Source organism: Lygodium microphyllum, chromosome 26 (assembly GCF_053477565.2).
Source record: "Lygodium microphyllum isolate KBCC chromosome 26, Lygodium_microphyllum_v1.1.10, whole genome shotgun sequence".
In the NCBI taxonomy this organism is placed as follows: Eukaryota; Viridiplantae; Streptophyta; class Polypodiopsida; order Schizaeales; family Lygodiaceae; genus Lygodium; species Lygodium microphyllum.
The window spans coordinates 72,151,563-72,171,796 of record NC_141160.1 but is presented as its reverse complement, the minus strand read 5'-3'; the positions used below and the strand labels follow the sequence as shown (position 1 = coordinate 72,171,796).

General features: G+C 39.2%; 1 protein-coding gene and 1 pseudogene across 1 annotated transcript; one reads left to right on the top strand and one right to left on the bottom strand.

Moving 5' to 3' along the window:
* Positions 1-12,072: 12,072 nt before the first annotated feature.
* Positions 12,073-17,131, bottom strand: LOC148013400 (pentatricopeptide repeat-containing protein At3g09040, mitochondrial-like). The gene has a single exon (XM_087668012.1). It carries the CDS (start codon positions 16,384-16,386, stop codon positions 14,185-14,187), a length of 2,202 nt encoding a protein of 733 aa, XP_087524138.1. The 5' UTR covers positions 16,387-17,131; the 3' UTR covers positions 12,073-14,184.
* An 844-nt stretch (positions 17,132-17,975) lies between these two features.
* On the top strand, positions 17,976-18,551 carry LOC148013399 (transcription initiation factor TFIID subunit 7 pseudogene; annotated as a pseudogene).
* The last annotated feature ends 1,683 nt before the right edge of the window (positions 18,552-20,234 follow it).

Here is a 20,234-nt window from a genome sequence, read left to right as displayed (position 1 = left end):
TGCCAACCCTAGCCAAGGGGGTTCTAAATAACCGTGATGACTGGAACATGGATCGAACCCGCCACGAGAGGTCTCTTCGTGGACTAGTTTACACGTAGGAGGATACTTGGATGCCAAGGGGAACTCCGGCTGAAAATTCCCTGCCTTTGGGTTTTACTTAAATGATCTATGTGACCCGAGATGGATTCTCAAGGCCATGTTACTAGTGCAAGGGCAGAAACTTGGAGGAAATAAGACGCATCCTCACGGATTGCAGGAATCATCCTTTTTGGACAAGACTTGTATCTTAGTTAAAATGCTAATATTAAGTTTACTTCCAAGGAACTTGTCTGAGATCTTTTCGTGTCAGTGCACCGAACGAACCCTATTCCTTAAAAGGCTTAATTAAAGAAGCTGATTTTAAATGTTCCACATAAATGTGGTAGGATCTAATTAGATAACTAAATAATGCCTACTAAGAGAAGCGGAGGGTGGGACCCCTGACAGGCCAGGGTGGTCCTAGAGAACTGGGAGGCTTCTCACAAGGTTCTACAGTTGTACGATCTTTAGGCATTGTTAGGTTAGAACTCGATTCATGCCGTTTTAGGGGACTGGAATGGGACTATACCCTACGGGTAGAGAGGTTGAGAGGTGCATCCCTCTCGTTTCCCATTCTTTTGAACCAAGTGAGGCATGGGTCGACTTAGGTATCTCTGCGCAAAGTAGGATGTCCAAGACCCAACGCTAGAATGCTATCAAGAGACCTTAACCACTAGGGACCCAAGTTTCAGATTGATCCTAGTGGGTTTAGCAGCGAACCTCTTGTTGCGAGGTGGACTTGAGAAACCCTAGGCGAAAAACCTCATAACATTCCATGGGAGTGCCAGGTGACACCACTTAGATTAGTCTCTCGATGGGCTGCTAAAAACATGCCTGGACAACTAGTAGGCAGGCACATTACAAAACACATGATTGAGCCTATGGAAAAAAATAAAGCTTACACCTCGATGGATTTTTGGGTTTTAATTAGGTGCAAGTACACCTCGATGATAGGCATAAGACTGCCTTTGCCGCTAAATGAGAGGTGTTTGCATACACAGTCATACCTTTTGGGTTGATGAATACACTAGCAAACTTTTAGCATTTAATGTCTACAATTTTTAAAGACATGCTTTGTAAATACCTCAAAGTGTTTGTTAATGAACTTTCATCAATTCTTCATGGGATGAACACCTAGAAAAGATTTGAACTATCCTTTAACGGTGTTGGCAATATCAACTATCTCTAAATTTGCTTAAGTGTCAAATTTGGGTTAAACATGGTATCATTCTTGGACATGTCCTGTCAAAGAACAAAATAGCAACTTACACCTCAAATATTTGAGTGATTGTGGAACTCTAGCCATTGGAAAATGTTGAATTCAATGCTTCCTCAGACATACTAGTTACACAAACTTCCTACTCAATTACACATAAATTGTTAGACCATTGTATAGGCCCTGAGTAAATTGGGAGTGGAACAACAAATGCCAATAGGCTTACGAAGCCTTGAAAAAGGCTCTATTTCATGCACCTATCCTACAAGTGCCTCACTAGAAGCTAACATTCTATGTCACATTGATGTATCCAATATTACTATTGAAGCAACGATTTGCTAACTAGGAGAACACATAAAGGAATTTCCTATAAGTTGCACTAGTTGACACGTCATTGCTACTCAACCACAAAACCAGAGGCAATTGGCATGGTGTATTCTATGAAGAAATTCCCCCATTATTTCCTTGCTACCCCTTTCACATTTTTTGTAGACCATCCAGCCCTACCATATTAGGTGAATAAGCCATGTACTACAAGACACATTGCTAAATGGCTACTATTGTTGCTTGATTTCAACTTCAACATTGTTGTGAGGAATGACAAGCAACATTACATCCTGGACCATATGTCAAGAGTGATACGTGCAGAAAAAGCAACTAGGATTGATGCACGAATCCCTTCATTTAGCATGATGTTTTTAGTATAAAACGTCTCACTCTAGATCAAAATCTTTTGAATTCACAATAAGAATCCCTTTAGCTACTAATATTCACTGATTGGCTAAAATTTTATATATCTATGATTTTTTTTGAAAGTTGAGTAGGTTGAGTTTTAACTTTGACAATTTTTATTTCTTCATATTTCTAAGGTATATAGAGGCTCTTTTGTAGTTCATGTGAAAAAAATTTCAAAGAAATGGTTTAAATTTGCTCCAATGTTTATAAGTTTTGGGGTATACATAGAAACATTCGCCACATTATCCTATACTTATGGTTTATATAGATATCGATCAATAATAAAAACATTCCAATATTATCACATTAAATGTTAATGATAGCTTTATTGATAAATCTCTCTCTCTCTCTCTCTCTCTCTCTCTCTCTCTCTCTCTCTCTCTCTCTCTCTCTCTCTCTCTCTCTCTCTCTCTCTCTCTCTCTCTCTCTCTCTCTCTCTCTCTCTCTCTCTCTCTCTCTCTCTCTCTCTCTCTCTCTCTCTCTCTCTACCATGCCATCACCCAAATGTGGGAGTGTTCGGCCCCCATCCCTCTCCTTGCCTTCTTCAAGAGGATTTTCCTTTTGTAGAGTGTTTAAGCAACCTTATGCATATATTATTGGCATATGCAATCTATTCACCTTATCTCTTTTATGCATAACATTCGTGCCTCTTTTGATCTTTTTCTTGATGATTCCTGTAAGAATACCTTAATCTATTTGTGCTCATGTAACAATGGTGTCTATCACTCATGACAAATGATATGAGTGCAATCGAATGTGATAAACTGCTTCTTCTCCATTGTGATGTGTTTTATGAAAATAATTCTCAAGTAGAATTCTTATTTCATGCAAGACCAAGTATTTTCTTCCAAGCAAAGATAGGTATCTGAATTATTTCATGGAGTTTATTAGTCCAAGCAACATTTTTGAGCAAGAAGGCAGTGGATTTAGCACCCTAGATGGGTGTTTGAGCCCTCAAAGAAATGGTTACTCAAGTAGCCAAACAACAAGTTGGTGGTAGTGAGAGTAGGCTAGGTCAACTAGTCGAGGGGCGTGTGAAGCAACTAGGCAATTTACTAGCTACGTTATCGATTTGCAAAGGCACAACAAAGGGCAATGAGGCTTCTAGGTTTCTCCCCTTTGCTCTAGAAACCAAAATACTATTTTTTTCCCTTTTTAAAATAAGAAAGAAAAAACTTAAGGGATACTCAAAAACTTGCCCACAAGTAGTAAGAGCTCCACACACACACACGCACGCACGCACGCGCATGCACACACACATGCAATCACCCAAATGTGAGAGCATTCGGCTCAGATTCTTCTACTTGTCTTCTTTAAGAGGATCTGCCTTTTGTAATGTGTTCAAGAAGTCTTATGTATATATTATTGACATCTTCAATCTATTGACCTTCTCTCTTCTACACATAACATTCATGGGTCTCTTCTGATCCTTTTCTTGATAATTATTGTAAGAATATCTTGATCCATTTCTTCTCATGTAATGATGGTGTCTATCATTCATGAAAAATGTTGTGAGTGCAATTGAATGTGATAAAATGCTTCTTCTCCATTATGATGTCTTTTATGGAAATACATCTCAACTAGAATTCTTATTTCATGCAAGACCAAGTGTTTTCTTCTAAGCAATAAAACGGGTCTTTACTATTTCATGGAGTTGTCATATGTGCAACTTTCCTTATTTTGTAATTCAAAGCTATGTGTATACCTTTTCCTATTCCATGATGCAAAGCATGCAAGAAACTTTAAGGCCGGTGTGCCCTTGGTCTTGAAACAAAACCAAAATACTACACTCCACAAGCTCAACATTCAGACCATTGGATGCATCCTTATTTTTTCAAGGGTTCCTTTGACACACAAAGGTAGAACTATCTCTTATCTAGCCTACTCACACATGCACACAAATCTAACGGCTCAAAGTGATGTAGTGAGGAAACTTACCAAAATTTACCATGTCATCATAGTTGGCATTAGCAAGCTATGCTCCATGATCCATGCTTGTACTCACTCATCACTTGCTTCCTTTCTTTTGTTTTCATTCACATGCTTGAGAGCAATCAATACCAAGAATGAGAGAAGATTGAGAGATGGAGAAGAGCTTCATATCACATGTCCCTCACTTCCTCACATACTCAATACCACACCCTCTTGCTCATCAATCACTCAACTCACCACAAAGGATGGAGGTGAAGATGAAACAAGAGGATAGGTGATGTCTCTCACTCCACACACTCTCCCTCACTCCCTCTCCTTCACTCTCACATACTTAAACAATATATTAGCAAGAGAGATAGAAAGCTAGTTAGCACACACATGAATTGACTCTTCTATTTTTTGTCATCCTTTCTCTACATGATTTTTAGAGTTTGGGTTTTCCCATTCCTCTTGGGCATCTTGCCGTCTTTGTGGCCACATGACCAATCTTCCCTCCTTTTGCATGCAGAAAAAAGTTAATGTGTACACATGCTAATCTTATAGTATGACTTAATTTTTATACAATTTGCATGAGGGGGAGCATGACTCTCAGTAAAATATCTAATTGATTAAATATAACAGTTTCTTTTCAAAAATTTATGGAGGCCTTTTGCACTTGCAGTTGACATGGGTGATTGTAAGGATTTAAGGAGGATATCTATTATGAGGATATGAATTTATTAACATAATACCCTTTGGACACTTAAGTTGTGACACTTTAGTTGTGCATATGTGAGGTGTACATGGGAGATTAAGTTGTGTCTATCACTGTGATGAGATAATCCTTGAATGGGTGATGGGGGACATTGGTGGAAGTTGTTTTGGATAGGTGCCAATGGTTGCCAATGGGTGATGGGGGACATTGGTGGAAGTTGTTTTGGATAGGTGCCAATGGGTGACATTGAATTTTTCCTTTGAAATGACTATTGATGTCATGTATGTAAGAGATTTAGATGATTTAATGTCTTAAATTAAGGTTTATTGCCATCACTTTCATAAGCCATGCATATCAAACTTAACGGAACACTTATTATTTCAAGTGCTTTGAGTAACAAGGCTATGGCTAGCTCACATCTAACCATCACAAACTCTCCAAACGAATGTAGTAAATTCACCAATTTAACTTCTCATCATAGTCTATCCACAAAAGGATTGTTGATAGCTCCACCATTCTTATAACAACCTCAAGTGAGCCCCAGCTTTGTTACCTGAATTGGCATGTAAGCTCTGCGAAGAAGAAGAAGAAGAAGAAGTGGATTGCATGTGAAACTTGAGTTTGTCATTCTATCCTATGTGCCTTTGAGACATCTTTTGGCTTGTTAAGCAGAGATCCCTAGAGCTCGTGTCTCACTTGAATTTCACAATTTGCAAGGAAGTGAGCTTGCTAACTCACTTTTATAGAAATAATTTCAAGACAATTTTCTTGTGCAAAAGTACATGGACTAGACAATCGCTCTTTTTTTTCTTCTCTTGTCCTTCTATGTTTTTAAGAATGTTCTCATTCTTTGCATGCGTCCTTTGTTGCACCTTCCTAGAAATGGTTAACATTTTTGAAAAATTTTAATACTTTAAGGTTCAAGGAGGTTAGAAATTTAAAATTGAGGATAAACATTATGTCACAGGGAGGTATGTTCTTATTGCTTTGCTTTGGCAAAATTAAGATGCATGTAAATGCCACGAGTCCAAAAATAAAAAGTTGATTTGATATAATTAAGTTACACACATGTGGTGTAAGATAATTTGGGGATGATGATAGCCCAAAAACCAAGTTGGACAATGGGCGACATTGGCAAAAGTTGTCACAACTTATGTGGGATAAGTACTTGTGGGTGCCTAGTGATAATCTTAATCTTAAATATTAATGGCCCCTTAAAATGGCATGTAGTGTCATTTGGGCTAAGAAAAATTATACAACTTATACCTAGACTAGACTAAAGCTAATGAAATTTAGAGCAACTTTTAGCTGGACTATACTAGTGTTTTATCCCTTTTCAAAAAAGCTATTGGCACCATCAAAATCACCATTAGAAGTATTGCTTGAAAGATTTTATCTCTAGTTAATTTTCTCTCCTTTGTTAAGCTCTTAATTTCTCTCAGCAAAATTGAAGAGGCCAACATTAAACTTGTTGTCATAAATCCTACTTTGTACTTAATTTAGGGTTTTTCAACCACCTTGAGAAGCATGCTCATAGATTGAAAGCCCTATGATGAGAGCAATTGTGCAACAATTGAAAAATTATAGTAGATCTAAAGAGGATTGCAAATCTTCACTGAAATTGGGCTCGTACAAATGTCCTTAGTTTAATTTGTGCCAAAATGAAGGGCTAATTGAATCATGATGTTAATACTTATTTGTTACAACCTAAGGCCTAAATTTGTGAAGACATCAACTTACAGTCCAGTGTATTACAAATTTTTATGAATATAAGTGAAATAAATACCACAAGGGGTGCTAGTTTTAGGTAGATATCGGTTGTCCAAGATTAAAGTGTTAAATTATTTTTTTCATATGAATTGTTTGCTTACTACAATTATTGTTAAATCAAGTTATTTACCACCCATATGAGAAGGAAGATTGGTTTCATGGCTCCATTGCTGGGATATTGAAACTCCTTTGAGTAGATGGGCCTGAGGAACCTAAAAGCTAGTGTTGTAATTTGTTGGTTTTTTTAATCAACTAAGTCCAAATCAACAAGCATGCCATCATCATACTCTAAGGGTAAGGATTCAAGCAATGATGAGTCACAATTTGTAAGATCATTAAATATCGGAAGAAATGTAATTCATGGTCTTGGTATGGGCATGTAGCATGGGCAACATGCTAAGAATGTTGGATTTGATTATGAGGAAGGTCCCCAAATGTTGATGACTAGTATAAGAGGAAGAGAATTATGATGCCCAATTTAAGGCAAATTTGAGGACAATAGATGATATCTTTCCACAACTTGCAAAGGATTATTATTTTGTGGAATCATTGCATTCTCCAAAAAAAAGGATAGTAAGGTAGACTTATGTATGCAATTTAGCACACAAGTAAGCATGCACCAACTCTAGAGAAACCTTCACTCTATTCTTTCTCTCTTGTGGAAATGCCTTTCTCTATTACTTGCCCATCATACAAGCTTCATATGGTTTCTTCATTTCAGTTATTGCAAGTAGTTAAGTAATCATACCTTGCTTATGTGTATCCTTTAATTTGCAAAAGCAAATGTGACCAAATCTTTCATGCTAAAGTTTACTTGTGCCCACACCAGCATTAATGGCCATAAGTACACTTAGCTCATACAAGTTGTTCATTCTTTCTCCTCTGTCAATAACTTTGCTAGCAATGTCAATAATTTTTACACTTCTCTTAGTAAAATTCACTTCATGAGATTAAGACTAGTTATGGAAGCAATTGATAACATATTTCTCTAAATCTCTAGAACATACAACACATTTGAAATTTAAAAAAAGAAATTATCATTCAAAAAGTGTCTAGATAGCATGAGTTTTCAAAAAGTGAGGCAACTCAATCTCAAGAATCACAAAATGCTAACAATGAGTAGAAGTAAATGTTGGAAAGGGAGTGAGGACAGAAGATACATGGAAATCTTGGAAATGCCAATCTAATGACTTCTAGATGGAAAAGTATGCATGCCAATACTAGGCATTTGGGACACTTTGGCAGTGGTTACATATTCCATGCAATGGCTAGCCATGGTTTAGCTATGGGAATGTATGGCCCTAATGCTTATGGTATGCAACAAGCAATGCATGGAATGCGCAGTCCAATGTTTCTAGAAATGGTTGGCGGTATGCATAATCCGATGTGTAATCATATTGGTATGGTTCTTAGTGCACAAATAGAAATGTTTGGCAATGCATTTACTAAAATTGGTGTGTATGGGGCTCATGGGATGAATTGGTGCTCATATGAATACTCCATTTAATGTTGGTCATAATTTTAATGCAGCCACAAATATACCATTTTTTCAACCATCTTCTTATGATAATGTGGCTCCAATAGAGAAGGAAAATAATTTTAATGAGGGTGGCAAAGCAATGAAGGGTAAAAATAGCAAAGGGAATTAATGGTTGTGAGTAAACATTTTATTTGTGAACAAGAGAGAAATATGGCTAAGGGTTACGCTAATTGGCATCAAACAAAAAATGTTGAATAAGGATGATCAAAAAGGGAAGAAACCCAAAATCACTACTAGTTTGGCCCTTAATATACTAAGTGAATAATCTAGTGATGATGCAACAAAGCTATGTAGAACTTGGGATAAAGTGAGGGATCAGTATACATTGATTTTCTTTGACCCGAGTGCTCATGTAAACTTTGTCTCCATCGACATGGATGCCCATCGTAGCATCAAAGGGGATGAGATAGGACCTTTGAGAAAGCATCCTAGTCATTACTGATAAGAAAAGTGAATTCTCCTTACATGAGATTCACTTTTTTGGGGGACATTGTGTTGATTGATGGGGTATGCATAGACCTTGCTAAGGTTCTACGTGTTCATGGATACATTTGAAGAATGCACAAGAGGTCTGCAATGTCTTAGGACTTTATGAAATGTACCATACTCAAGTTATTACCTAGGTGGGTGTCATAGTTATAGTTGGTTAGGGTCCTATCCCAATTGATGCCATCTAGATCCTATAAGATTTGTGGATTTTGCTAATTGGGCAGCCCCTAGGTCTACCTTGCAACAAAATACCACAGCGTCAATCCATAATCAACCTGAGATTCATATATTTCCTTGGTCTCTATCAACAATTCAATGCCCAATTAAGAAAGGTCACTTTTGCAATCAATGACCGAGAGTGGAATAGCACCACAATTAGTTTAAGAGGGTGGGAGACAAGGGGGAGCTAAGCATCGACCCCTTTGCCTTAGCAGAATCTCACTCTAGCCCCCTAGAATGATGTTGGTCAAGTTCTAAGACTTAACCTTAGGTACTTAGCATTTAGTCACATTTCTATAAATTCCATCAAGAGAGCACCCACTAATTGGGTCCACTCAGTTCTGTTGAGCACTCCTAACGAGGAAGGCACCCACCCACTTTCCGCTTATACATCTAACCATTTTTTATTTCTTAGACAATACATGTTATGCACATTGTGAAGCATTTACAACTAGCTTTCTTAATTAATACTTGGAACCATGTTCGTTACATGTGTTAAGACAATCTTTTTAAAACATGTTTTTTTAAAAAGCATTCCTAGATCTTTACAATTCCATAATCCCTATGAAGAGCCATAGCCATTGATGCCAGGAGGCATATTTCATGGTGGATTCCGTGCCACGGTGGATTCCGTGAGGTTTTACAATGGATTCCGTAAACTTTGTTGACCGGGGCTCATACACAAAGTGGATTCTTTGTGAGAGAAGTTGATGGGGACGCCTATCCTTTTCGGGCGTTTCATTAATTTAGTGTATACATGGGTGATTCCATAGCGGGTGATTCCGCAAAATACATATTAAATTAATAAACGTTTATGAGTTTAGAGTGCACACTCGTGATAAATTAAGGTTAGGATTGCTTTCTAACCAATTGATTTATTTATGTAGCTGAAGACTGCTAGGTATTCACTTTTGTCGGTTTAATTGTATTATTTTACTAACTATTGTGAATGCTTCAGTTGATGTGTAGAGATAGCAACAATGGCGGAGGAAAGCATTGGAGGATAGCGTGTATTCGAGTTATCACTTATATTTTGACGTGCGCATACTTTAGGCATGGCGCCTATATTTTGTCGCGCCTATTTATTGAGGCGTTGGATATTTATTTATTATTTTGCATGCACATGGGCGAACGATTATGATATTTGTATTTGGACATTGTATTGGGTATGCCTGACTCTTTGGGCGCCCGCTCATTAGCTTTATTTCTATCTTGTGCTAAAGCAAACTCAAAAGCCAAAAGCGTGCTATTTTGTAATTTGGGCTATTATTTGAGCTTGAAGATGATTAATACATAAAATACATGCTTTATGGAGCGCTCACACAAGGCATGGGGGGAGATTGCACCCAATTGGTCTCTTGTTCATGTCGTGCATGCTTTCTGCCTTGAGTTTTGTGTAAAAAGTAGAGTTCTTTTGTTCTTGGGGACCTTCCGGCGTTCACTACGCGAGCATACAGCATCCGATCTGTGCACCAACCATAAACAAAAACCACCCTTCTCAAGAGTAACCATCCTACCGTTATCTAGCTCGAGCCTTCCGATGGCCACCGTATTGAGCTTGAAGTAGTTTTCTTCGATAAGGATATAAGGTGAGAATCACCCTACCGGACCCTATCTCCTGTCCTCTAAGCTAGTAATGGTTGCAGTCTCTCCTCCTCCCAACACCATTGTCTAACTTTTAGGACCATTGACTCTCCAAGATGTGTTCTAGCATATCCTACTAAGCTCTCCAATGTTCAAGCCACCTCCTCGGCAACCCTACCACTTAATCAAAGCCCAAATATATATCTATGCACTCCCTTGTAAGAGGGAGGGTTCGTAATGGATGCAAGAGCATCAAGTATCAAAAGAATAAGCACATGGTTCAAGAGAATAGAACTTACCACCTATCTTGTCAGTTGATCCAAGCTCTGCCTTAATCTCCCAAATAAGGCATTGATAAAGATTCTCTCTAAAGTCTAGCTTTTAGGACCAACCCCTAAAATATCCTGCTCAACTCTTCACAGAGCCCAGGTCACCTCCTTGAACCTTGACAACCCTACCACTTTATCAAAGCCCATATCTATCTAGGCACCATCTTATACTCATACACCCAATGAAAGATCTAACAAGAGCAAGGGTCCAAGGCGAATACATGGGTTTCAAGCACAAGAACAATGTTCTAAGAGAGTAGTGCTTGTCAACTATCCAATGTACTTACCCTGAGAATTGCACCAATCTCCCACATAAAGCACCCTAGGAGAATCTCTCTCAAGCATCTATATTCACAAGGATACTCTAGCGATCAATCCCTACTATGAAAGATTCAATCCCTCTAAGCATATGTTTCACCCACTACATAAGAAAAGGCATTCCAAGCCCCCTACTCCCCATCTGCAACATGTTGGAAATATATGCCTCTACCCTACTAATCCTCCGATGTCTCTAGATTGTTGAAGTCACCTTCAATAATTAATCAATTATTAAGAAGGTCTACAATAACATTGAGCCAAAAGCCATACATGCCCTATCTCAATCTATGCATAGATATTGAGGATCCTTATATGGGAAACCTCAATGTCTATGATGATCCACAAAGCCCACTCTGTGGCAATAGTCCCATTGGTCTCTCACAAAAAAGACCAAACTTAGTCCAATCGAGGTACACACCCCTCCACTCTGACCATGGGCTCCAATCAAGTGCTCCTAGTTACTGTAGGTGAACAATCCACTTGGGAGTACTTTTTCAATGCCATTGGCCTACTACCAAGTGTTCCTAGAGTAACAGAAAATCAATGTGTCTTGTAACCATTTGATTGGAGCACTCGTTAGAGACAAATCCTCCAGGACTTCAACTGCTACTGAGGAATTGTATATGACCATATAAGTGAAAAGAGAGAAACTTAGCAGTATTGTCATAAGAATGGCAAGCTATTGTGTCATTCTACATTTATGTTAGGATAAGAGGGCCATATAAGTGGAAAGAGAGAAACTTGGTAGTATTGTTTCCTACTTTAGTTATGAGAATGGCAAGTTGTTGTTTCCTACTATAGTCATAAAAATGGCAAGCTATTGTACGTGACCATATGAGTAAAAAGAGAAACTTGGTAGTATTGTTTCCTATTATAGTCATAAGAATGGCAAGCTATTGTGTCATTCTACATTCATGTTAGGATAAGAGGGCCAAAAGGTGATGCCCCAAAAGCAAACACATCCCAACCCAATTTAGTGACATTTGAAAGCACATTTGTTGGCCACTCAAAGCTATGATAAAGTTCTTATACATAACATACACGCTTAATGTGAGTCAAACAATTGAGTCATGTAAGCTTTTTTATATTTTGAATTTTCTAAAACCTTAAAACAATGCATCCTTGCATATCACTCTATTAGCCCTTCATCGTTATTGAACTATCAACTTCTTACGTCCACGTGCTCCATTAAGTTGAACTACACCCTAGACAACCTACTGGGACACACAGACTATCCGCATTAAGTAGTCTCAATATATGAACCTATCATGTCCACCAAGCGGAGAGGGTCGGTAAAGTGGTGACTGAGGGACGTTTTTTCCCCCTTTCCTTCTGCAGGAACTACACAAGCAGCAGTATTTATTCTACCCCACACCTTGCCAAATCTGAGTTTCAGCTTTTCCCTCCAATTCCAGCCCCCCTAGTCATGTGTGTCAGCCATATGTAATTCAATTGGTTCTTCGGACACAATCCCATGTATTATTCAATCCAAAAAGCGGGACAACATATACACATCCCAGGACTACACCCTCGTGACGCCGCACATAAGAGGGTTCACCACTGGGTATAGGGAATCACACGTAGTGTGGAAACAAAGCAGGGCTTTGAGTCACTACTACTCCCTATATAGGTGCATTCGGTAGCAACGGCATGGTATAGCTACAAAGCCCTTACCTGATCTTGTTAACGCCCCCTTTGTCTAATGGAGCAAAAGGTTTAGGTTGTCTTGTTTCCACCATCCACCATGAGTTTCAACAATTTGATAAGGAATCCGACAATCACTTGGACTTACAAGTAACATGCCATGGCGGTCTCCTGCATCCATAACCCTCATCCACATGCCAACATTACCATAGTACCTTGATGCCAACATTACCAAATTACCTTGATGTCCCTGCCAGATTCAAATCGTGCTCAAATCATGCTACCTCTTCGATTGACAATCCCATAGCAACTGGCATCCTCCAACCCCATCCACTTGCCAACATTAACAGAGAACTTTGGTGTTCCTGCCTGGTTCTCTAGACCTAAATTTCCTGCCCCTCCAGAAGGGAAACCATCAATACACAAATTTTGGGGCCACAAACAAGCAGTGGGTTTACTAGCACTTCAAGAATGAACCCATCATTTGCAATGCCTCACATTGGCATTCCTTTTCCAGCCAATAAGACATTGATATACAAGGAGTACGACAAGATTCTGAAGCTTCAGAAGTTCCCAACTTTCTGAAGAGGCTATGATGGTATCTTGGTGTGCACTTCGGGTGCACAAGATCAACATCTGTTACACAAAGTAGGCAATTAAACTGCTTTGCAGCTCTCTTTTGCCTACTTCTACCTGAGCTGCTATGTCACCACAGTTGTCCACACAGCTGATTTTAGCTCATGGCCAGATCTTCTAATTCAACAGCTTCAGGGTCTGACCAACTATCCACACATCCTCCCTCAATCTGAAATCATGACGCCACCTCACTTGACTCCAGCTCAAACCCTTCTAAAGCACAACCTTCCATCCCATAAATGAAGTGTAATTTAATCCTGACCAGCCATCCTTCAAATTGGATAACAAGTATGACAGTGGCTGGCACCTGCTCTTGCTGCCACGGCTCAATGCAATAGCAGTCATCAACAACCCTAATATTTACAGTGACCATGATTGCATCACTCCCACTAGAAGAATCATGTCAATATAACAATGAGCAAATGGTACAGTTGTGAGAACGGTGTGTGCATGCCAGTCAACAAAGATGCTATTAAACATGTAATCAGCCATTCGCATTTTGGGACATGACAGTACTTGTGCACTTCAAGAAAGTAGGATGTACAAAGCCATTCACAGTGCCAGTTCTTTAAAAAGCTCAAACCAAGCCCCGAATTGTTTCCTTCTATGGTCAATGTCAAGCCTTCCTGTTCTTTTTTGCATGTTTAGCACCCCTCCTTGCCAGGATTGGAGGGGGGATTCAATGGCTATATAAGCCACTAGTCCGCCCGGCCCCCCCGTGAAAAACAAACAAAACAGATCTTTTGTACCAAGGATGCTACCCTCCTTTACGTTTATATTGTATACAAGTGTTTTAAGAGCCTTGTTGTCCTTGGAGGCCTTTTGGGTAATTATATTGGAACTATCTGTAGGCTGATGGGCCAATTTAACTAATAGAAGGATCTTTTTCGAACAGAAAAAGAGCTAGTCTGCGTCAATTCAGAAAAATTGCAATGTTTCTTGAGTTCTCAAAGCAAGTCATTCAATTCATCCGTCTCCTAAAGTAGCTTGACCATCACAACTATCCTGAATCAGCAGCTGCAGCACAGACATTTGCTAGCAACACATAAGGTGATGCACTGGTATGATCCAAATCCAATACCTGAGTAGCAGCATCTCTTCCCCGTTCCGTGTCAGCATGCAGTTTACAAGAACCTAGCATTGATGTCCATGATGCACTAGTGGGATGAAGTGGCATACCTCTAATCAGCTCTTCCACCTCATCTAGTTGTCCTGCTCGGCCCAAAAGGTCAATAATGCAATTGAAATGCTCCACTTTTGGTGCAATCCCATAATCTCTAGTCATGGAGGCAAAATACTGTTGGCCCTCATGCAACAAGCCTGTGTGGCTACATGCTGATAGTACACTGAAGAAGGTAATCTCATCAGGCATCACCTTTTCATGTTGCATTTGATTAAATAGTGATAATGCTTCTTTTCCAAGCCCATGCTGGGCATATACCCCAATCATTGAGTTCCATGTAACCACATTTCTATTTTTTGTTCTATCAAACACATTTCGAGCATCTTTAAGACTGCCACACTTGCTATACATACTTACAAGAGCTGTTTGTAAGGTATCATCCATTTGGAACCCACCACTTAGTATGCAATGATGCATCTTCTTGCCATATATCAGGTTTGCTTCATCAGCACAAGCAGCAAGAATGATGAGGGGTATAACCTCATCTGGCTCAACTTCTGAGAAGAGCATTTGCTCATAAAGCTGGAGAGCTTCTTTAACTTGCCCACTCTGAGTGTAAGCAACAATAACTGCAGTCCAAGAAACTAGGTCCCAGTCAAGCATTGTATTGAAAATCTTTCTAGCAGTATCTGCATCCCCACATTTTGCATACATATTGATGAGAGAATTGTTAACAACTCTCTCTATCACCACCCCACTTGATCTTATGTGTTCATGAATCAACTTGCCTTGAACCAAGTTTCCCTGATCAGCGCACAGGGATAAAACTGTTGCTAGTGAGACTCTATCAGGAATTAATTTTTTCTGAAGGAGCTGCTGAAACATTTTAACTGCTTCATCTGTTTGCCCCTGTTGAGCATATGCAGTTATCATAGCATTCCAGACAGCCACACTTGCTTTTGTTGTTTTCTCAAACACTCTCCAAGCATAAGCCACAGTTCCACACTTACCATACATGGTGATGAGAGCAGTGGCCACAACAATATCTGACTCGTATGCAGAACCCACCACGCGAGCATGCATGCGTTTTCCTTCACACAGGACAAGCTTAGAGGTGCAGGCAGAAAGAAGACTGGAATAAGTAAATCCATCTGGTAGCATGCCTTCTAGCTGCATCTGTGAAAAAAGCTCCAATGTTTCATTCACCTGCTCAAGCTGGGCAGATGCTGCTATCATGGCATTCCATGCTACAAAGTTTCTAGTAGAGATTTCATTGAAGAATTTATCTGTATCTTTTTTACAACCACATTTCCCGTATAGATTTAGCAATGCATTTTGCAAAACAATGTCTGGCTCAAATGTGCAGCCCACCACAGAAGCATGCAAACGCCTTCCTGCAACAAGTTCTCTCTTGTTTGCACATGCAGTTATAACTGTGATGTAAGTGACTTTGTCTAAGCTGACATTTTCCTGCTGCATTTGATTTAGTAACTGGAGAAGTTCTTTCAGCTGGCCATGTTGAGCATAGGCCGCCAGCATAGAATTCCAAGAGAAAACATTCCTGTTTGGCATTTCATTGAAAGTTCTTCGTGCATGCTCAAGGCTCCCACATTTGCCATACATATCAAGGAGAGCAGTCCCCACAACAACATGAGATTCTAATCCACAATCTACAATATAATGGTGAATGTATCCACCTTCTGATAATGCAAACTGAGAAGCACAGGCAGAAAGAATAGCACTGAAAGTAAACTCATCAGACTCCAAACCTTCCGAGTTCATCTGTTGGAAAAGCTCCAAAGCTTCCTTGCTTTCACCGTTCTCAACATATCCTCCAATCATAATATTCCAAGAGAACAAGTTTCTCTTGTGCATAAGATTGAAAACTGCACGAGCATCATCTAAGGCTCCACAGTTCCTGTACATCTGAACAAATGAATTTTCCAAACGCACATAAGGTGCAGGCCCATTTCTGATTATGTGATCGTGCATCCGCTGGCCTGCAGACAGAGACTTCAAATTTCTCAAGTGGCACAAAAGACTAGCAGGGATGTCCCAATCTGCCCTGCTATAGCTCATGTGTGATCAGAGGCTCTGTTGCACAGCACAAGAGTGCACCATGTTCCACATGCTTCCCTCAAAAGACAACACAGATTTTCATTTCTTGGTGTTTAGGGTGAAGCTTCTATGATGTGCACTATAAGAGATGCCAAGCAAACAAGCGTGACTGCTGCCGATCCATGAGTATATCGAAAGTGGCCTGTTATGTCTGTGCAATCTGTATTCCATGTGCGTGGACAATACACCTAGAAATTCATGATTTTCCATAGATAGTCCAGAATGAACACGTATGATGAGGACAACAAAAATCATGCCTCTTGCAAAAATAACCACGATTGGTATTCTGGCACTGCTAAACTGTTGTACGACAGGAATGAAAATGTCAATGGCAGATGATAATATCATGGAGACTGCTGACAGTGAGCATGCCGTGAACTTGTTATTATCCATGTAAATGTTCCGACAGCCATGTACTGAAAGCTCGACACTGGAGCTCTGCATGGCACGCCTACCTCCAAAGCTTGATGGAGATGACAATGATGATGATGGTGATGCAGTTGCCATTGTTGAGGACTTAAGCGAATAATGAGGGATCATTTGCTGTTTGCTGATCACTTTGAAGACACACAAACATTGCTGGTGAACATCGGTCAATTGTTAACTATCAGAAGGTAACTCACATACACATATATTGTCTCTCTCTCTCTCTTTCTCCCCATCGCGATGGAGAGATTATTAGAGGGCGGTTATAGAAGGGTGTAGTGACAAGGTGATGCAGGTCTCAAAATAATTACCCGCTGTTAACTTCACTTAATTGGTTCACTTAGAGCCTTGAAATGTGTGAATATTTTATTTTTCGACAAATAAGAGTTTCTTTGAAGAAGTTTAAAAAAAGTATATTCACATACACACATACATGCTTTTGAAACTAAAAAAATTAGTGCCATTGTAAAAGTCACAAGCAGATCAATCTCAATTAGCTCTTCATCATGTGCTCGAGGAACAATGTCCAACACGTCCCTCAAAGCCTAATTTATTATACTCTCAAGAGCTTATGGCTACAAAAGACATTAAGTGAAAAAATAAAAGTAAAATCTATAAGGCTCATATTCTATCCCATTTGTGTTGCGCTTGCCATCAAGAGGTATGATCACAAAACATTCACATTAAATAAAGCTTAGCCTAAATACTTCTTGAAACTTGTCTTTCCATCTTGGACTGAGCTTGCTTCAAACCAAATGCACGACAACAAATGCTCCATGTACCAAATCAATAAGAACACCAAAAGTACACTAAGAATATTTGATGGAGGCCTCTCTTCAATTTGGGACCTACATCTTTCACGATACAATTAGAGACCAAACAACATCAGGTCCTTTTAGATGGCTAGTGGCAAGTGAATTTCCAATCACAGAGAGAAAGAGAGAGAAGAGATATAGTAACACCCTGATATTGCTTGATTCAAATGACACACAGACACATAAAATTAGCACTCGCTTAATTCATATGAGAGAGAGAGAGAGAGAGAGAGAGAGAGAGAGAGAGAGAGAGAGAGAGAGAGAGAGAGAGAGAGAGAGAGAGAGAGAGAGAGAGAGAGAATTTTGGTAATGGAGAAACATTTCATTCTTCATGGGTCCCCTTCTATTGACCGAGCGTGTTCTAAGTGAGAATCATGTGCTTGCCGAGGACAACTAGATTTACTTTTACTTTCTAGAGGATGGGAGGATTGTTAGCTTTAAGATTGGAAATGATGTGTTTCCAACATCCTTGTTGGACATGCCTTGTGTTCTAGAATCTTACAAGACCTATGATGATAATGTGCTGATCAAAGGAGCTAATATTGGTTAGATCATCATAATGAAAGGGAAGGGTGTTCTTCTTGAGAACTTTGAATTTAGATATGGGATAACCCCTCCAATGCGAGATGCTCTAAGGCAACAATTTCCAAGACTTAAATTCTAAATTGGTCCAACAAGTCAAAAATGATTTGGTGAACATCTTGGCAAGAGGAATAACACAAAATGTAGATGTTGAAGTCATGGAACAAGGGGACGATGTTGATGATGAAGAGGAATCACTTGAGTTAACTGCAAAGGATGCTACAATTGTTGGTCCCAGCAAGTCTAAAATTGAAGGTCCTATTGCTTCAACATGACAAGAGTGATTCCAATGATTATGATTGAGCAGTGACATTTTGGCTCACTTTAACTATCTTCAAAGAATATGCACATGATCAAGCTTATAAATCTATAAGGCTCATACTCAATCCCATTTGTGTTGTGCTTGCTATCAAGAGGTATGATCACAAAACATTTGTATCAAATAAAGCTTAGCACGAACTTGTCTTTCCATATTGGACTGATCTTGCTTTAGACCAAATGCAAAACAAAAATGCTCCATACATCATATCAATAAGAACACCAAAAGTACATAGAGAATCCCCTATGGAGACCTCTCTTTAATTGGCATCTGCATCTTTCATGATACAGTTGGAGAACATTAACTCCAACACAAATGATGAGAGATTCCAAAGGTTGCAAACTACATTGATATTGTCACTTGACTTGTGTCATCTATAGATGGTTCGTAAATAAGTTAAATGCTTATATAAGCTCAACAATTTAAAGTTAGTTGGCTAGTGGCAAGTGCATTTCCTGTTAGAGAGAGAAGAGAAGAGATATAGTAACATTTTGACATTGTTTGATTCATGCAACACAGACATAAAATTATCACTTGCTTGAAGAGAGAGAGAGAGAGAGAGAGAGAGAGAGAAAGAGAGAGAGAGAATTCTAGTAATGGAGAAAATTTTCATTCTTTGTGTGCCCCCTTCTCTTACTAAGTGCTTGGAGTGTGATTTGAGTGAGAATCCTATGCTTGCCAAGGACAACTTGATTGAACTCTACTTTTTAGAGGATTGGAGGACTAATAGCTTTAAGATTGGAAATGATGTGTTTCCAATATCCTAGTTGGACATGCCTTGTGTTCTAGAATCATATAAGACCTATGATGATAATATGTTGATCAAAGCAGCTGATATTGGTTAGATCATCATGGTGAGAGAGGAGAAAGATGCTCCTCCTGAAAGCTTTGAATTTAGACATGGGATAAACCCTCCAATTCAAAGGCAATGATTTCAAAGAGAGCCAAACTTAAACAAGCATACTTGTATTATAGATCAACAGTCCACCTCAAAACAAAAGATTCTAAATAGAAGTATAAAAAAACTTGAGTTGAGACATAGTAATGTGTATGTGAATCTTGAATCCAATCCATGATCTCAACACAAATCACCAAAACTAGCAACATTTGTCAATTTGATACCATATGAGATTGAGCAAGAGAAGTAGAAGGACACAACTACTAAACATTAACAAGGATGAACAATGAAAGAGAGAGAACAAGTACTCAATGAATGAATGAGCATGCAATGGAACCCTTAACGGAAGACATGAGATATTGTACAAACCACATAGGTGATCACACCTGTATTTATTAGAAGTACCTCCAAAATTTGTCACTCCAAGTGATTGTGATCTAATACCAAAGAACATGGGAGGAGTGGAGTATACATAGACAACAAGACAATGAATTAACACAAATGGACAAACCTTAAGTGAGCCACTTAACTGCCCATATAGGCCCCTTAAATCCTTATAAATGTGTCCAATGTTAGATATGATCAATGCCCCACCCTCATTAGGTACTACCAATGATCCATGGTGCTCAAAGTTGTAAGGCCCCCATTATGAGGAGAAGCCAAGTGTGAGCCCGGACATTGGTGGAGTCTTGACTTGTATATCAGATGAGGTCTATGTGACCGGATGGCAAAAAGGTGACCATTGTGGGTCTAATCTTTGGGTTAGACA

Excerpts from the sequence above, each read along its gene's own strand:
- LOC148013400 (XM_087668012.1), bottom strand. The coding sequence starts at position 16,386 with ATGAGCTATAGCAGGGCAGATTGGGACATCCCTGCTAGTCTTTTGTGC.